The 13,539-nt window shown below is 40.4% G+C and overlaps 2 protein-coding genes across 2 annotated transcripts; both read left to right on the top strand.

The window, feature by feature from the left end:
- The first annotated feature begins 500 nt into the window (after window positions 1-500).
- Window positions 501-1,454, top strand: LOC138800015 (olfactory receptor 5AR1-like). The gene has a single exon (XM_069981824.1). The coding sequence runs from the start codon at window positions 501-503 to the stop codon at window positions 1,452-1,454; it is 954 nt and encodes a 317-aa protein (XP_069837925.1).
- Window positions 1,455-7,398: 5,944 nt separating this feature from the next.
- On the top strand, window positions 7,399-8,334 carry LOC138800014 (olfactory receptor 5V1-like). Its single transcript, XM_069981823.1, has one exon. It carries the CDS (start codon window positions 7,399-7,401, stop codon window positions 8,332-8,334), a length of 936 nt encoding a protein of 311 aa, XP_069837924.1.
- Window positions 8,335-13,539: the final 5,205 nt, after the last annotated feature.

Below are 13,539 nucleotides of genomic sequence, written 5' to 3'. Positions count from 1 at the left end.
TTCTGTATCCTTGTATGAGGCACATGTTGTTGAGGGGTTAATGTGCATGGAAAGACGACCTATGATAAGGTTGGGTTCACACTACGTTTTTGTAATCCGTTTTTTTGCAAAAAACAGATGAAAAAAATTGGATGCATTTGTGTGCATCCGATTTGATCCATTTTTTTATTAACTTCAATTATAAAAAAAAAAATATAAAAAAACGGATCAAAACGGATCCGTTTTTTTAACGTACACAAAAATGTAGTCAACCTCATTTTTTGTCCGTTAAAGGCACAGATCCCTTTTTTTTTATTTTATGAAAGTCAATGGAAAATTGCATCGTTTTTTTAAATCCGTTTTTTGTGTGTGTGTGTGGGGGGGGGGGGGGGGGGGGGGGTTCTGCAAAAAAACGATGAAAAAAAAAGGATTGCAAAACGTAGTGTGAACCCAGCCTTACATAAGAACACTACATGTAGTCACCTGAAACATTGACTTATATTATCATTTCATAGAAGACCATGTATGAAGTGTTAGCGAGGAACGAGTCGCATGCTGTACAGTTCACCATCCTCTGCTTCTCTGATCTTCCTCAACTTCAAGTTCCTCTTTTCATATCATTTTTACTTATTTACCTGAATATAATCTTTGGGAACGCTGCAGTTTTTATGGCTATCCTCTTTGATTCTCATCTGCACACACCTATGTATGTCTTTCTGGGTAACCTCTCAGTTCTGGATATTTCTTACACGTCGACCACTCTACCCAAGCTTCTTTTTATGCTTTGTACTCAGAACAAGATCACGTCGCTAGTCGGCTGTATAACCCAGATGTATTTTTTCCTTTGCTTTGCTTGCATGGAAATGGTTCTCCTTGCCGTTATGGCATATGACCGATTTGTGGCCATCTGCCATGCCCTCCACTATACCCTACTCATGAGCTCTAGAAACTGTCTGGTTATAGTCATCTCGGTATGGATCGTGGCATTTTTAGAACCCGTTTCATTCACAGCTTTAGTCGCCAACCTGTCTTTTTGTTCATCGAACCAAATTGATCATTTTTTTTGTGATGCGTCCCCATTGCTGAAGCTTTCCTGCAGTGATACCACTCTAGTCAATATGACAACCTACATTTTGGGAGCTTTGGTGGGTATGAGCACATTCATGCTGACTTCAGTATCTTATGTGTATATTGTGTTTAATATCATGAATTTCCACTCTTCAGGGGCCAGATATAAAACATTCTCCACCTGTGCTTCCCACCTCACCTGTGTGATTGTATTTTATGGCACTACCTTGTCTTTGTATATGAGACCCACATCCATGTATTCTCCGAAACAGGACAAGTTCTACTCTCTTCTATATATTATTCTCATCCCTTTGCTTAATCCGGTGATATACACTCTGAAAAATAAGCAATTTAAAAAAGCCTTTAAAAAATTAATACACGTTTTATGTTCTTTAAAGAACATGTAACCCCAGATAGGACTTTATTATGAGGCAGTAACTTTTTACTGCATGTATGAAAAAGTTGGAAGGGATTTCTATTGGGCTGAAAAGTTCTGATGAAAGAGAATTTCACTAATATGACTGTGACACTATCATAGGGGGAGATTTACTAACAAATCTAAAAACATGATTGTGTCAAAGATGTTTTGGCATAATTTCCAATCTAATGTGTTTAGTAAAATTTATGTAAATTGTGTAATAGCATAGTAAATGTGTCTTAAAAATAACGGTCTTTTAATTAGTCTAATAAATTCACCTGGTTCGGAGCAGACGTAGCGATGCGCCAATATATGCGACTTTTTAAAAAATTGTGCAGTTAATAAATTTAGCTAAAAAAGAATTCGGGCGCACTTTCGATCTTATTAACAACAAAAAATCTAATTCAAGAAGTCACATCTAATTTGGATAGTCTTGTCTAAAAAAGCTTCACAAATTCATATTAGATTTATTTTGAGCGCAAACTAGGTATATTAGACTAAAAACAGGCGCAATTAGTTTGAGAAATGTCTCCCTATGTGACCGATCCTAATATTTGGAAAATCTAATATATTAGGGGGTGAAGATACATGGGTACAGAAAGGCATATTACAGCAATACAACAGTGATTTTCAAGTAGAAAACAGTATCTCAATGTTATAAAGGTTCCATATATCCCCATTCATTCCCATTCCCATACGTTTACATGACAGTTTTATTTTCCGTTTTTTATTTTTTAAAATGATGTTCGTCATTTTGAGTTCAAAATGACATTGTTTTGCGCTTTGGATTTCTGTCATTACAATGATGGTTGTTGGTATATTATTCTAGTTTAGGTATACTAGGCCCATTTGGGTGTATCTTTAATTGAAAATTCCAATTAAGTTAAAGGGGTTGTCCAGTGAAAATCTTTTTCTTTCAAATCAACTGGTTTCTGAAAGTTATATAGATTTGTAATTTACTTGTATTGTTTCCTCTGTCATGCATTTTGTGGTGTATAACAAAGCTCCATTATAAAGTACACTTACTCCTAAAAAAAAAAAAAAAAAAAGTCTGTATACTAAGCCAAAATGCAAAAATGCAAATCGGCCTCATCATTTAGGCCATTTTAGGTTGGTCATAAAGGGGTTAAAAATATAGGGGAAATTCCCCAATATTAAAAATTCTAATCACCACCCTCTTCTATTTTCTAAACTAAAAAACAAACAAAGAAACAAACAAACAAAAAAAAAACACCGCCAAAAACACCGCCAATCAAAAGCAGAAAGGAAATCTGAACTATAAATTTGCTATAATTGGTAATTATTAGAACTACAGATCACAGCACTCACACACAGGTCTGTAAACAAAAAAAATTATAGGGGCCAGAATATGATGATACAAAGCATAAAAAAAAGAAAAGTAACCTGAAGAATAAATGTCAGAAGTGTAGTTTTTATCTCACAAATTATGGATCTTAGAAGAACAGTAGGAAAAAAAGAGAATTCAAAAAAGAACATTTTCATGGTCATTAAAGGGTTAATGGACATTTATGCAGCCTAAATTGATATTTACTGATCACTGGCTGAAAAGATATCTTAAAGGGGTTATTCCGGGAAAAATTAACTTGTCCCTTATCCACAGAATAGTAGGCACGTGACCTGCGGCTCTGTTCATTCCTATGGAGTGACTGAAATAGCCGAGTACAGTGCTCTTCCGGCATACTCGACTCTTTCCATCGCTCCAAAGGCTACTGAAGTTCCCTAGTATGTCATCATGTATAATGAAATATTACCAGCTGTTGAAATAGTTCTGTCCTTGACTAGTGTTTGATAATAAAAAATACAGCCAGTCACTTGCCAGATCCAGATGGTTAAGTGTGACGCCAGTTCTATGGTGGTTGGCCATGATATAGCCTTGCCCAGTGCCGCCAGTGTCAGTTGGGCACACAGGTATGGTGGCACACCTGCTTTTATTTTAATGGGTCGGCTATACCTTGTTCCCCTGTGGTCAGTGACCTGCCGGGCAGTTGCGGGGTCCCTTGGGTACTTATCACGGTGGTCCAGAGTTGAGTAGTGACCCACCCGGATGATCTGCACTGCTTCCCACAGAAAAAGGAGATAACCCAAGGAGTGTGTGTGTACAGTGTCGGTGCTTGACAAGAAATCACAGAGTCTCTTTAGCATAAATATAATCTTATTTACTCTGAACATACTTGAGGTAGGCAGCAGATAATACAGCTTTGCCTTGATACAATGCTTTACACTTGATAAGATATGTAATAGTTTAGGATCCAGATCTGTATTGAGAGCAGAAAGAGTGGTACAGTCGTGCTTACTGGGGACCTGGCAGGAGCCAGGGGACATCTGGACCATTGTAGAGAGCGTTCTGGCTTGTGTCCTTCCTCTACAGAGTCTAACGGCAAAAGAGCCTACACTTCCTCCATCCATGTGACTTCCTTCCTACAGCGCATGTAAGGTGTGCTTTGAGTGGGTGAGGAGTGCGTATGAGAAAAGTAAAGAGAGAGATGATAAGTGAGAAGAAGAAAGCATTCACATTAGCATACAGATCCATGTGACACACAAACAAACAATAACCCTTTGAGTACTACAGCTGTGCAATGGATGAGCATACATACTTGTAATAACGACATCTTGTGGCGAAACTCTGGCTCTACTACATCACCACTTACACTTAAAAAGTACAGGCTTTTACGAAGGGTGTGACCAATAGCAACACCCATGGTGGGACACCACATTCGGACACCAAGGTTACAGGAGTAGGGATTCCTGTCATAATGATGAGAATCCCTGCTCTAAACTGGTGGGCGGCAGCCAGAGAGGGGATCAATGCTGGGTATTTGGGGTTCCCTTAGCGAATGGTGACCTGGAGCTCTTGCACAGTGATGTCCTCCCTCTCCAGGTGGCTAGCGTGCTCAGCTGCATAAGAGACACAATGGCAGCCTGGGGAGGAAGGATATCACTGAGCAGGAGCTCAGGTCACCCCCAACACACTGGTATCCCCCCACGGCATCACCCAAATGCATCCCCCAATGCACTTTATACTACCAGCAGTCCAGTGCAGGAGGAGAAGGAGAGCAGCCCCGGAGCTCCGGCATAGTGACATCCTCTGTCTCTAGACGGACAGCGTGTCTCCTATGTAGCTGAGCGCGAAATCTTCCTGGAGAGGCAGGATGTCACCATGCAGGAGCTCTGGGGCTGCTTTCCTTCTCCTCCTGCACTGGACTGCTGGTAGTATAAAGTGTATTTGGGGGATGCTGTGTGGGATGACAGTGTATTGCAGGGGTGGACTTGGGGGATGCTGTGTGGAATGACAGTGTATTGCAGGGGTGCACTTGGGGGATGCTGTGCGGGATGCCAGTGTATTGGGGGTGACCCAAACTCCTGCACAGTGACATACTTGCTCTCCAGATGGCCGGCATGTCCCTTATGCAGCTGAGGGCACTGGACGCCTAGGGAGGGAGGACATCACTGTGCAGGAGCTTGAGATCACTATTCGCCAAAGGTACCCCGAAATGCCTGGCAGGGAGCCCCTCACTGGCTGATGCCCACTGGTTTAATTTAAAAGACAGATGAAAAGGTTTTATCATCAGAAACCTTTTCCAATTCTTAGTTACAATATAGAATAAAATAATCAGCTTATCAACAATATTGTAATGACAAATCCGCAGTGAGCAAATATAAGAGTCACCAACCAAAAATCATGGAGTAAATATTATATAGTTCCAGTCCAAAACAGGCCAGGTTTTTCATTCACAACACCACTGCAAACGAAGGCATATGGTACTGGCTGTCAATGGCGGGATATATAGCAATATATATTTAAAGGGGAACTCTGGCCAAAATGAAAATTTGGCTGCAGGCAGGGTCAGAGGGGGAGCATAATAAAGAAGCTCAATTTAACTGTCACTGTACCTTTAACTGTCACTGTCACTGGCTCCCAAGCGTCACCTCACCGGCTCCTGAACCCCAGCCAGAACTCTTTTTCCTCCAGGTTCCATTGTCATCACTAGAGATGATCGAACATCAGGAAATGTTAGGTTTGATCGAACTCGAACCTTAAGCATTTGATACCCGATGCCTTCCCGTTCCGTGGGGAAGGTGGAGACTGCCCGAGTACCACCTGGAAAACAGTGATACAGCCTAGGTAATAGGCTGTATCCCTGTTTTCCAGGTGGTATTCGGGCAGTCTCCACTGCTGGCTGCTGCTTTTCAATGATAAATCATCATCTGATCTGAACCCTATTATCCTCCTCCTCTGCCCCCATGCCCTGGCCCTTGGGTCCTCCTGTGGATGGTGGCCTGTCCCGCTTCGTCTACTGGCACCTCAGGTCTGCAGGTCAATCAGTGTTGCAGAGGTAAAGAAGAAGCCCGCAGGTGAGGGTGTGAGGAGTCAGACTGCATAGCACTATGTTTAGTGGAGCAGAAAGAAGGGGTTCAGCAAACAGTGTAGACCTCCATTGTTTATTGGGTAAGTTATTAACCCCTGGAGTACTCTTATGGGTTCTCAAATAGTCATGGACCATTGGGGGGGGGGCAGATGCACCAGTGTCAGTGACTTTATTAACCACTGCAGTACCCTTATGGGGTCACATATAGTCATGGACCGCAGGGGTGGGGAGTGGGGAGTGGGGAGTCTGATGCCTTTTGACTACTTTACAAATATTAGGATAGTTTCACGTAAGCATGTTACTGGGGCTGGTAGGATTTGTGTGCCAGGGCTGCTTTTTGGTCCGGCCCAGGGGTACACTATTGAAAAGTAACCTCTGAGAACCTCATTTATAGGGCAGTAGAAAAAGCACTTTATGCCAAGAGCTAGTATCTAATCATTCCACATCTGTGATGATTCCCACATCTTCCTGAGACATACAGTAACAGCAGGCCACTGTCCTACATTTATTTTCTTCTCTATGAATGCATATTAGTGTTAGTGATGAGCGGACCGTAGGACCGTCATGCCTGTTATCCCGGCCGCATAGTCCAGCGAATATGCGGCCAGGATATTCCAGAGAATTCCAGATCGATTCCCTGGAATATCCAGGCCGCATATTCCCATGAGCGCAACAATGTGCCCAATGTGGCCGCAACAATGAGGCACAGGCATCACGATCGAGCGAACTGATTTCAGACCCAAAGTCCGAAAGATTCTCTCATCTCTAATTAGTATAACTGGAAACTTATTATAGTTCATTTACGACTACTGTGAATTATTACAGATGTTACAAGAAATATCTTGCATCAGTATTATATTCCCTGAAGATTGGGTCTCTGAACCTTTAAATATTGCACAAAGCCTCCTGTAGACTTCACTGACAATGAGTGACCTTGAAATTTTCCAACCAAGGACAATATCTTACCAATCCGGGTAGGTTTTCTCCAAAATAACACACACACACACACACACACATGATCACAGATGAGACTCACCATGTCATACAACTTCCTTAATACATGTTACTTGTGGTTGTTAAATCTACTAAAAACCATGTAATTTATACATTAAACCAGTTAACTAGCAAAATATATAGATACATGAGGCCCCATTTATCAAAAAACGCTAACAAATGTCACAGTTTTGCACAGTGATACATGGATAGCTAGAGATCACTGGTGTATAACCTGTTTTTACAGAATGATCCTCCTAATAGGTTGTTATATGGAGATAACCCCTTAAAGTCTATGAGAAATCTAACTGCAATGTCTAGATGGGAATAGCTCTGGAAACCTGTACAAAACTGAACATTGCATGTAAAGCCTTATTACACCCTTTAGAATGTTTTTATTCACTATAACTACTGATTGTTATATTATTACAAGCCTGTAGGTAGAAGGTTATAACAAATGCCTATGTAGCTATCATGTTTTCCTGTCGGTTTCTTAGCCTTTGCAGCATTACTGTAAATTGATCATTTACCGATATCGGAACGAATTCAGTGATGTCTAATCTGACTGTGAAGAGTCAATTCAAGGTCATAGAATTTACAATCGAATGTTTTCCGGATATCTCCCTAAATCAGATTAATCTCTTTATAATATTTCTTATCATTTTTCTTAACATTGTATTGGGGAATATAACAGTGTTCATATGCATCACTTTGGACCCTCACCTGCATACTCCAATGTATACTTTCCTAGGCACCTTATCCATTGTAGACATATTATCCACATCCAATATCTTCCCCAAGCTCCTCTCCATGCTCCTCACCGCACAGAAGACCATAACCTTTAACAACTGTATGGCTCAGCTCTATTTCTTCATCTACTTCACTTGTACTGAGTTCTTCCTTCTTGCCGTCATGGCTTACGACCGCTATGTGGCCATCTGTCACCCACTTCATTACACCCTGTTTATGAGTATGAGACATTGCACATTGTTCATAGTGGGCTCATGGACTGCGGCTGCCCTGGAACCGGTCTTACATACCGTTTTTATAGCTAACTTGTCGTTTTGTTCATCCCTCCAGGTCGATCACTTTTTCTGTGACATTTCTCCCTTGTTAAAGCTCTCCTGTAATGATACCATACATGTAGAGATTGCCACCTATGTACTGGGAGCTATTGTAGGGCTGAGTGCATTCACACTCACATTGCTGTCCTATGTGTTTATAATCAATACCATTCTGCATATCAAGTCCGCAGAGGGGAGACGGAAAGCGTTCTTCACTTGTGCTTCACACCTGACCTCTGTCGTTATATTTTATGGGACTTCCCTCTCTTTACATGTTAGACCCACATCGACATATGCTCCAGTGCAAGACAAGCTGTTCTCTCTGCTTTATATCACGCTCATCCCAATCCTGAACCCCTTTATCTATACCATGAAGAATAAGCAGTTTAAAAAAGCCTTTAGTAGGCTGAGTAGAGTCCTATAGAGACAGGATAGGACTAGTCTATGATTCCCATACTTCTTACTGAACTGATAAGACCCAAATATTGCAAAGAACATCCACCAGTAGGAAAAATACACATTTTTTTTTTATTATTTAAATAAATGTAATACATAATCAGGTCATGGGATAAAATACACAGACGTATATTACTAGAAAGAGGAAAAGATATCAGTAGGGTATGCATAAAAATAAGTATATACCGAAATTTGATGTGAAATAGATCAAGTAGTAATAAGTATAAGTATGAGGGTGCTTGTCTGTCGTATGTTTTGCTCGCTTCGTCAGGAGCTCCTGATGTATGTCGGGCTGTCTGTACTGCAGAGAGGTAAGATAGAGTGGTAGCTGGCGTTACCTTATGTCTTTTTTAGTTGTTTGGCTCCTTTGTTCCTCCCCTATACTTCTACTTTACTATGTAATGCATTACTGTGGATAGTATTCCCTTCCACTACAACATTTCTCGATTGTGTTGGCCCAGTTGGTATGGGAGGCTATTGGTTCTCGTTACTATATTATGTGCCATACACTAGGTGACTGCTGGAGGGCGCCATTGTTACTGCAAGCACCCTCATACTATATATTACTACTTGATCTATTTCACATCAAATTTTGGTATATACTAATTTTTATTTATACCCCACTCATATCTTTTCCTCCTCGTGTATTTTATCCCATGACTTTATTATGTATTACATTTATTTAATTATTAAAGAATTTATATATTTTTTCCTACTGGTGGAAATTTTTTTTTTTTTTTTTGCAATTTTTCTTTGGGTATTGTTTGAATTTTGATTGTATTACAATATTTTTGTGGCAGGACTTTTTTGCATTGGGATTGTACTTACTGAACTATCTACTTAACTGTCTTCTGTCTACTTACAAGACAGTGAGAAGAACATGCTCCTCCATGTACTGCTGCTCCTTCAAACAGATGCCAGACGTTAAATCATAATGTTATGTTGATGGCTTATCCTGAGGATAGACCACCAATTTTTACAGCCAGGATTACAATGTTTATCACTGTAAAAATGTTTACAAAGTAAAACAAGGCAGTAGCCATTTCACACTATCTTAGCTTCTTCAGGGCCAAAATGCAAAGCCAATGTGTGTTATTGCTTCTAATCTTGTATACTGGAGTTAAAGTTATCTGCATAGAATTTTCTGGGACTGGGATGTTTCCTAATATTACAATGCACTTATTCTATGGGATTTTACTGTGCAATGGTGCCTTGCAAAACTTTGCTGTAGGTTTGAGAATAGATTTGACATCTTACCACTAGATGTCAGTATAGCCCCACAAAAAAAAAAAAACACTTGAAGATTGACCATTCTTTAGTTAAAAGTTTCTTGTTCTGGATTCTCTGACAGTGGTAACACACATGACAGATAGTGAAGTAAAGCATTTAGCACGGCTATGTTATGACAATGTCTTTTTGGGTGAAATAATGGCCGTTGTTATTACAATAACGTCTGTTATTTTATAGATTATCAAGATCATTACCAATGGCCGTCATTATAAAGAAACCGAATTAGGGTATGTTCACACGACCGTATACTTAGCGGATTTTAAGCTGTGGGTTCACAGTGAAATCCACTGCGGAAACCTGCCCATTCACTTTAATGGGATGACATACTCGCAGCAGGATTGTCATCCTGCGACTATGTCAGGGTCAGCTCCCTTAACCCCTGCCGCCCAGGTACATGCTTTACCAGGTCCCCGCTCCGGCTTGCTTCAGGGGCTCCCAGTGTTCAGCCAATCAGTGCACTGCGGAGGGGCAGCGCACTGATTGGCTGAGAGCCGGGAAACGCTGCGAGTATGTCATCCCATTGAAGTGAATGGCAGGTATCAGCAGTTGATTTGGCTGTGAACTCGCAGTGTAAAATCCGTTGCGGTTATTGGACGTAGGAACATACCCTTAGTGTATAAACCAGGTATGTTTACATTGCAAGAACAGCATATAACCAATTGTGGAAAAAGAAACAACTCACCAATGAATCCTAATTCACATAAATGTGTTTCAAGTCTGAATGGCAAAAAATCTTCTAAATCATCAGAAAATGACTATTACTTCTCTCAATTTCTGTCTTTGACCGTGTGATAAATGTAAAGGTGTTAAACCTATATACAGATGAAATACACCAAGTCTATCTTTAGCTTCTAACCATTGTGCACCTAAAAAATAAGCTGTCTTAGGGTACTATTACACAAAGCGATTTTTCGACGATCAACGATTACCGATCTTGAACCTGAAAACGTTGACCCAATTAAACGGAATGATGATCATTACTTATGATCGTTCTCCCACGCAAAAGATTTGCGAACGATCAACAATAAAAATAGGTCCAGATTCTGTCAAATGACTAAAGATTTCTCATTGGTCGTTTAATCGTTGCCTGCTATTACACTAAAAGATTATCATTCAAATCTGAACGATCTAACGATTTTTCGATAATTCTCCCGTGTAATGGGGCCCTTAGACTAAGGGCCTTACTACACGGAGTGATAATCGACTGAATTAGGCCGATTTGGCAGATTATCGGCCTGTGTAATAGAGACAACGATTAGCCGATCACAAGGGTTATCGGCTGAACGTGTCTGTTGGTCCTGACCTAAAATCATTGGCCGCTGGGTGCGCGTCGCTAGTGTACCTGTAATAGTGATGTGTGACCGTTGGCTGATGACTGTATAAAAAAACATACCTCTCCACGGTGCCAGTGTTATTGTGCCCTCTATTCCGCCGATGCAGCTTCAGAGCTGGTCTCTGAACTGACAGGCCGCTCAGCCAATCACTAGCCTGTCAGTTCAGAGACCAGCTCTGGCTTAGGAAGTGAGCAGAGGGCAGAAGAACACTGGGACCGTGGAGAGGTATGCATACAGTTTAACGGCAAGGGCAGCATGGACATCACTAACAATGTCCGTGCACCCTTTGCTAAACCATTATCGAGCCGTGTAATAGCCTTGGTAAGTGGTCGCCAATCTAGCAGATTGGTGCTTGCTTACAGGAGGCATCACACCGTGTATTAGGACCCTAAGTAATAAAAGGTTCAATAGAATGGCTATGTTCACACCGTAAAAAAAGAAAAGGCGGCTGCTTTGTCAGTGGAATGCATTGAAGTCAATGGAATGACGGCCGCCCAGTACACAAAGGGGGACATTTACTATTACATCTAAAATGTGTGATTTTTCGACAGCGTATTTGTCTGTTTTTCACTCAGCCAAATAGGACAAATTTAATAAACTTTTTATAAAATGCTCACAAAATATACACAAAAAAATGCTCAAATATAATGACCAGACGCAGGCCTTCACCAGTTTGTGCAAGTTTAAAAAAGAAGTCACAAATGATAAATTGGGCACAAATCTCGGATTATGCAAATTTTGGGGTAATAACTCAAAAGAGACAGATTTAAAAAAGTCACGTGTAAAATATATTTGTACATCGAATATTGGTTCATAAATAGAACTTAGATCAAAAATGGTAAAAAAATTCAATATTCACCTAAACATAGGCGCAAATCCCTTGATAAATGTCCCCCATAGTGTATTGAATAACAGACGTTGTTTGGGCAGATATCAAATCAATGTTCATGACAATTATTCGTGGATGTTATTTTGCAAAAAACTGACATTATTTTTAGCTATTTACACAAATTTTTTCTTCACTGGCCTTTCACCGTCTTTACTATCAAATACAATGGACCTTCAAAAAAGAACCACACCTAAAAAGGACCCTCTGTGATGCGGCTCCATTTATTCCAATAGCAATTATAGTTTTCTCCCACAGGGGGTGGGTCAAACGGCTTCCAGTGCTTCACCCATGGCCGGTGGCTGGGAATAGAGTGGTGCCATAAGCGGGAACTGGGCCGCGGTTCAAAAAATTTTTAGCACTGGCTTCCCCATGCCAGCGCTGTTCTATTCATGTGAAAATCTTAAAGCAAATGTACTGCTGGCCCATTCCCTTTAACTTTTACTACTTTTAAACCATATTCTAAGCCATACCTTCCCCCCCCCCCCACCCCTGAACTAGTTTTTTTTGTGTAGCAGGAGCTATAGTTTCTGTAGATACTATTTTGATGCATATTTTCCATCATTTTTCCTTCATTCTTGGGTCAGGTGACAAAAAGATAGCAATTCTTACAAGATATTTTAATGGTTTGGATATTTCCAGATGCGGCAAATGTAATGCGGTAATGTCACTCATGTTTATAATATATGATCAATGGGAATTTAATCTAACTTTTAAAAACTTTATTAAACTTTCAGTTTTTACTAGGGGTGTGAAAATGCAAAATGAGATTTCTCGATTGCTTGAGCAACAGACGTTCATTTAGAGGATGATCAGGTGGCAGAGGATGACCCCAATCTTGGTCACTATACTGTGATATCAGAAATTACTCTATATACCCCTTCATGAGTCCTTTCATTTGCTTTTTTGTTTTTTTCCTTCTCGCCTTCTCAGAGCTACAGCGCTTTTATTTCTCCATCTACATGTTTTTTTTACAGTACAATACTTTTTTGTAAATAATTATGGTGACAATTGCTCTATTGTGATTCTTATAACATCGTTTTTGTAGAGATCGAATGTTTTGATCACTTTTTATTATAGTGCTTGAAAAAGCACTATAATGTAATCCTTATTCTTCTTCTTCTTCCTCTTCTTCCTCCCTTCTGCGAATAATACAGCCCCAACCGCTTTGCGCACAAACTGCGTTTCGAAGCCCTTGGCGGTGACAGGTGTGCTATCTATTTTTGGTTCCGATCGGATTTGTCGTTTTTAAGAAATTTACATTTAAAGACCCCTAATTTCCTATAGGAAATAATGGCCCTTGGAAAAAATGGCCACACTGTAAACGCTAACAGCCAATCACAGCACATATTCAAATAGCTGAAATATAGCAGCCAATAGAAATTCAAAAATCTTCTCAGTCACTGCCTCACAATATCCACACAGTCAAATGTCCCCTATTGGCCAATAGAAGATGTAGAAGATGGAAGGCCCTTAATGATTTTGTCTCACTGACATGAGTAAAATTGTCATGGTGACCAAGCAATGATCTTTACCATTATAAGTAGCAGAGTTCAGTCAGTAGAGTAACAGTGGTGAGGCAGCCGTGTAGCAGAGCCAACACCCGCACTAAAAAGCAGAGCTGAGGCAGCCGTGTAACAGAGCTGACACAGGTGTCAGCTCT

This window comes from Dendropsophus ebraccatus, chromosome 8 (assembly GCF_027789765.1).
Source record: "Dendropsophus ebraccatus isolate aDenEbr1 chromosome 8, aDenEbr1.pat, whole genome shotgun sequence".
NCBI lineage: Eukaryota > Metazoa > Chordata > Amphibia > Anura > Hylidae > Dendropsophus > Dendropsophus ebraccatus.
This window is presented reverse-complemented; position numbering and strand designations above follow the sequence as displayed.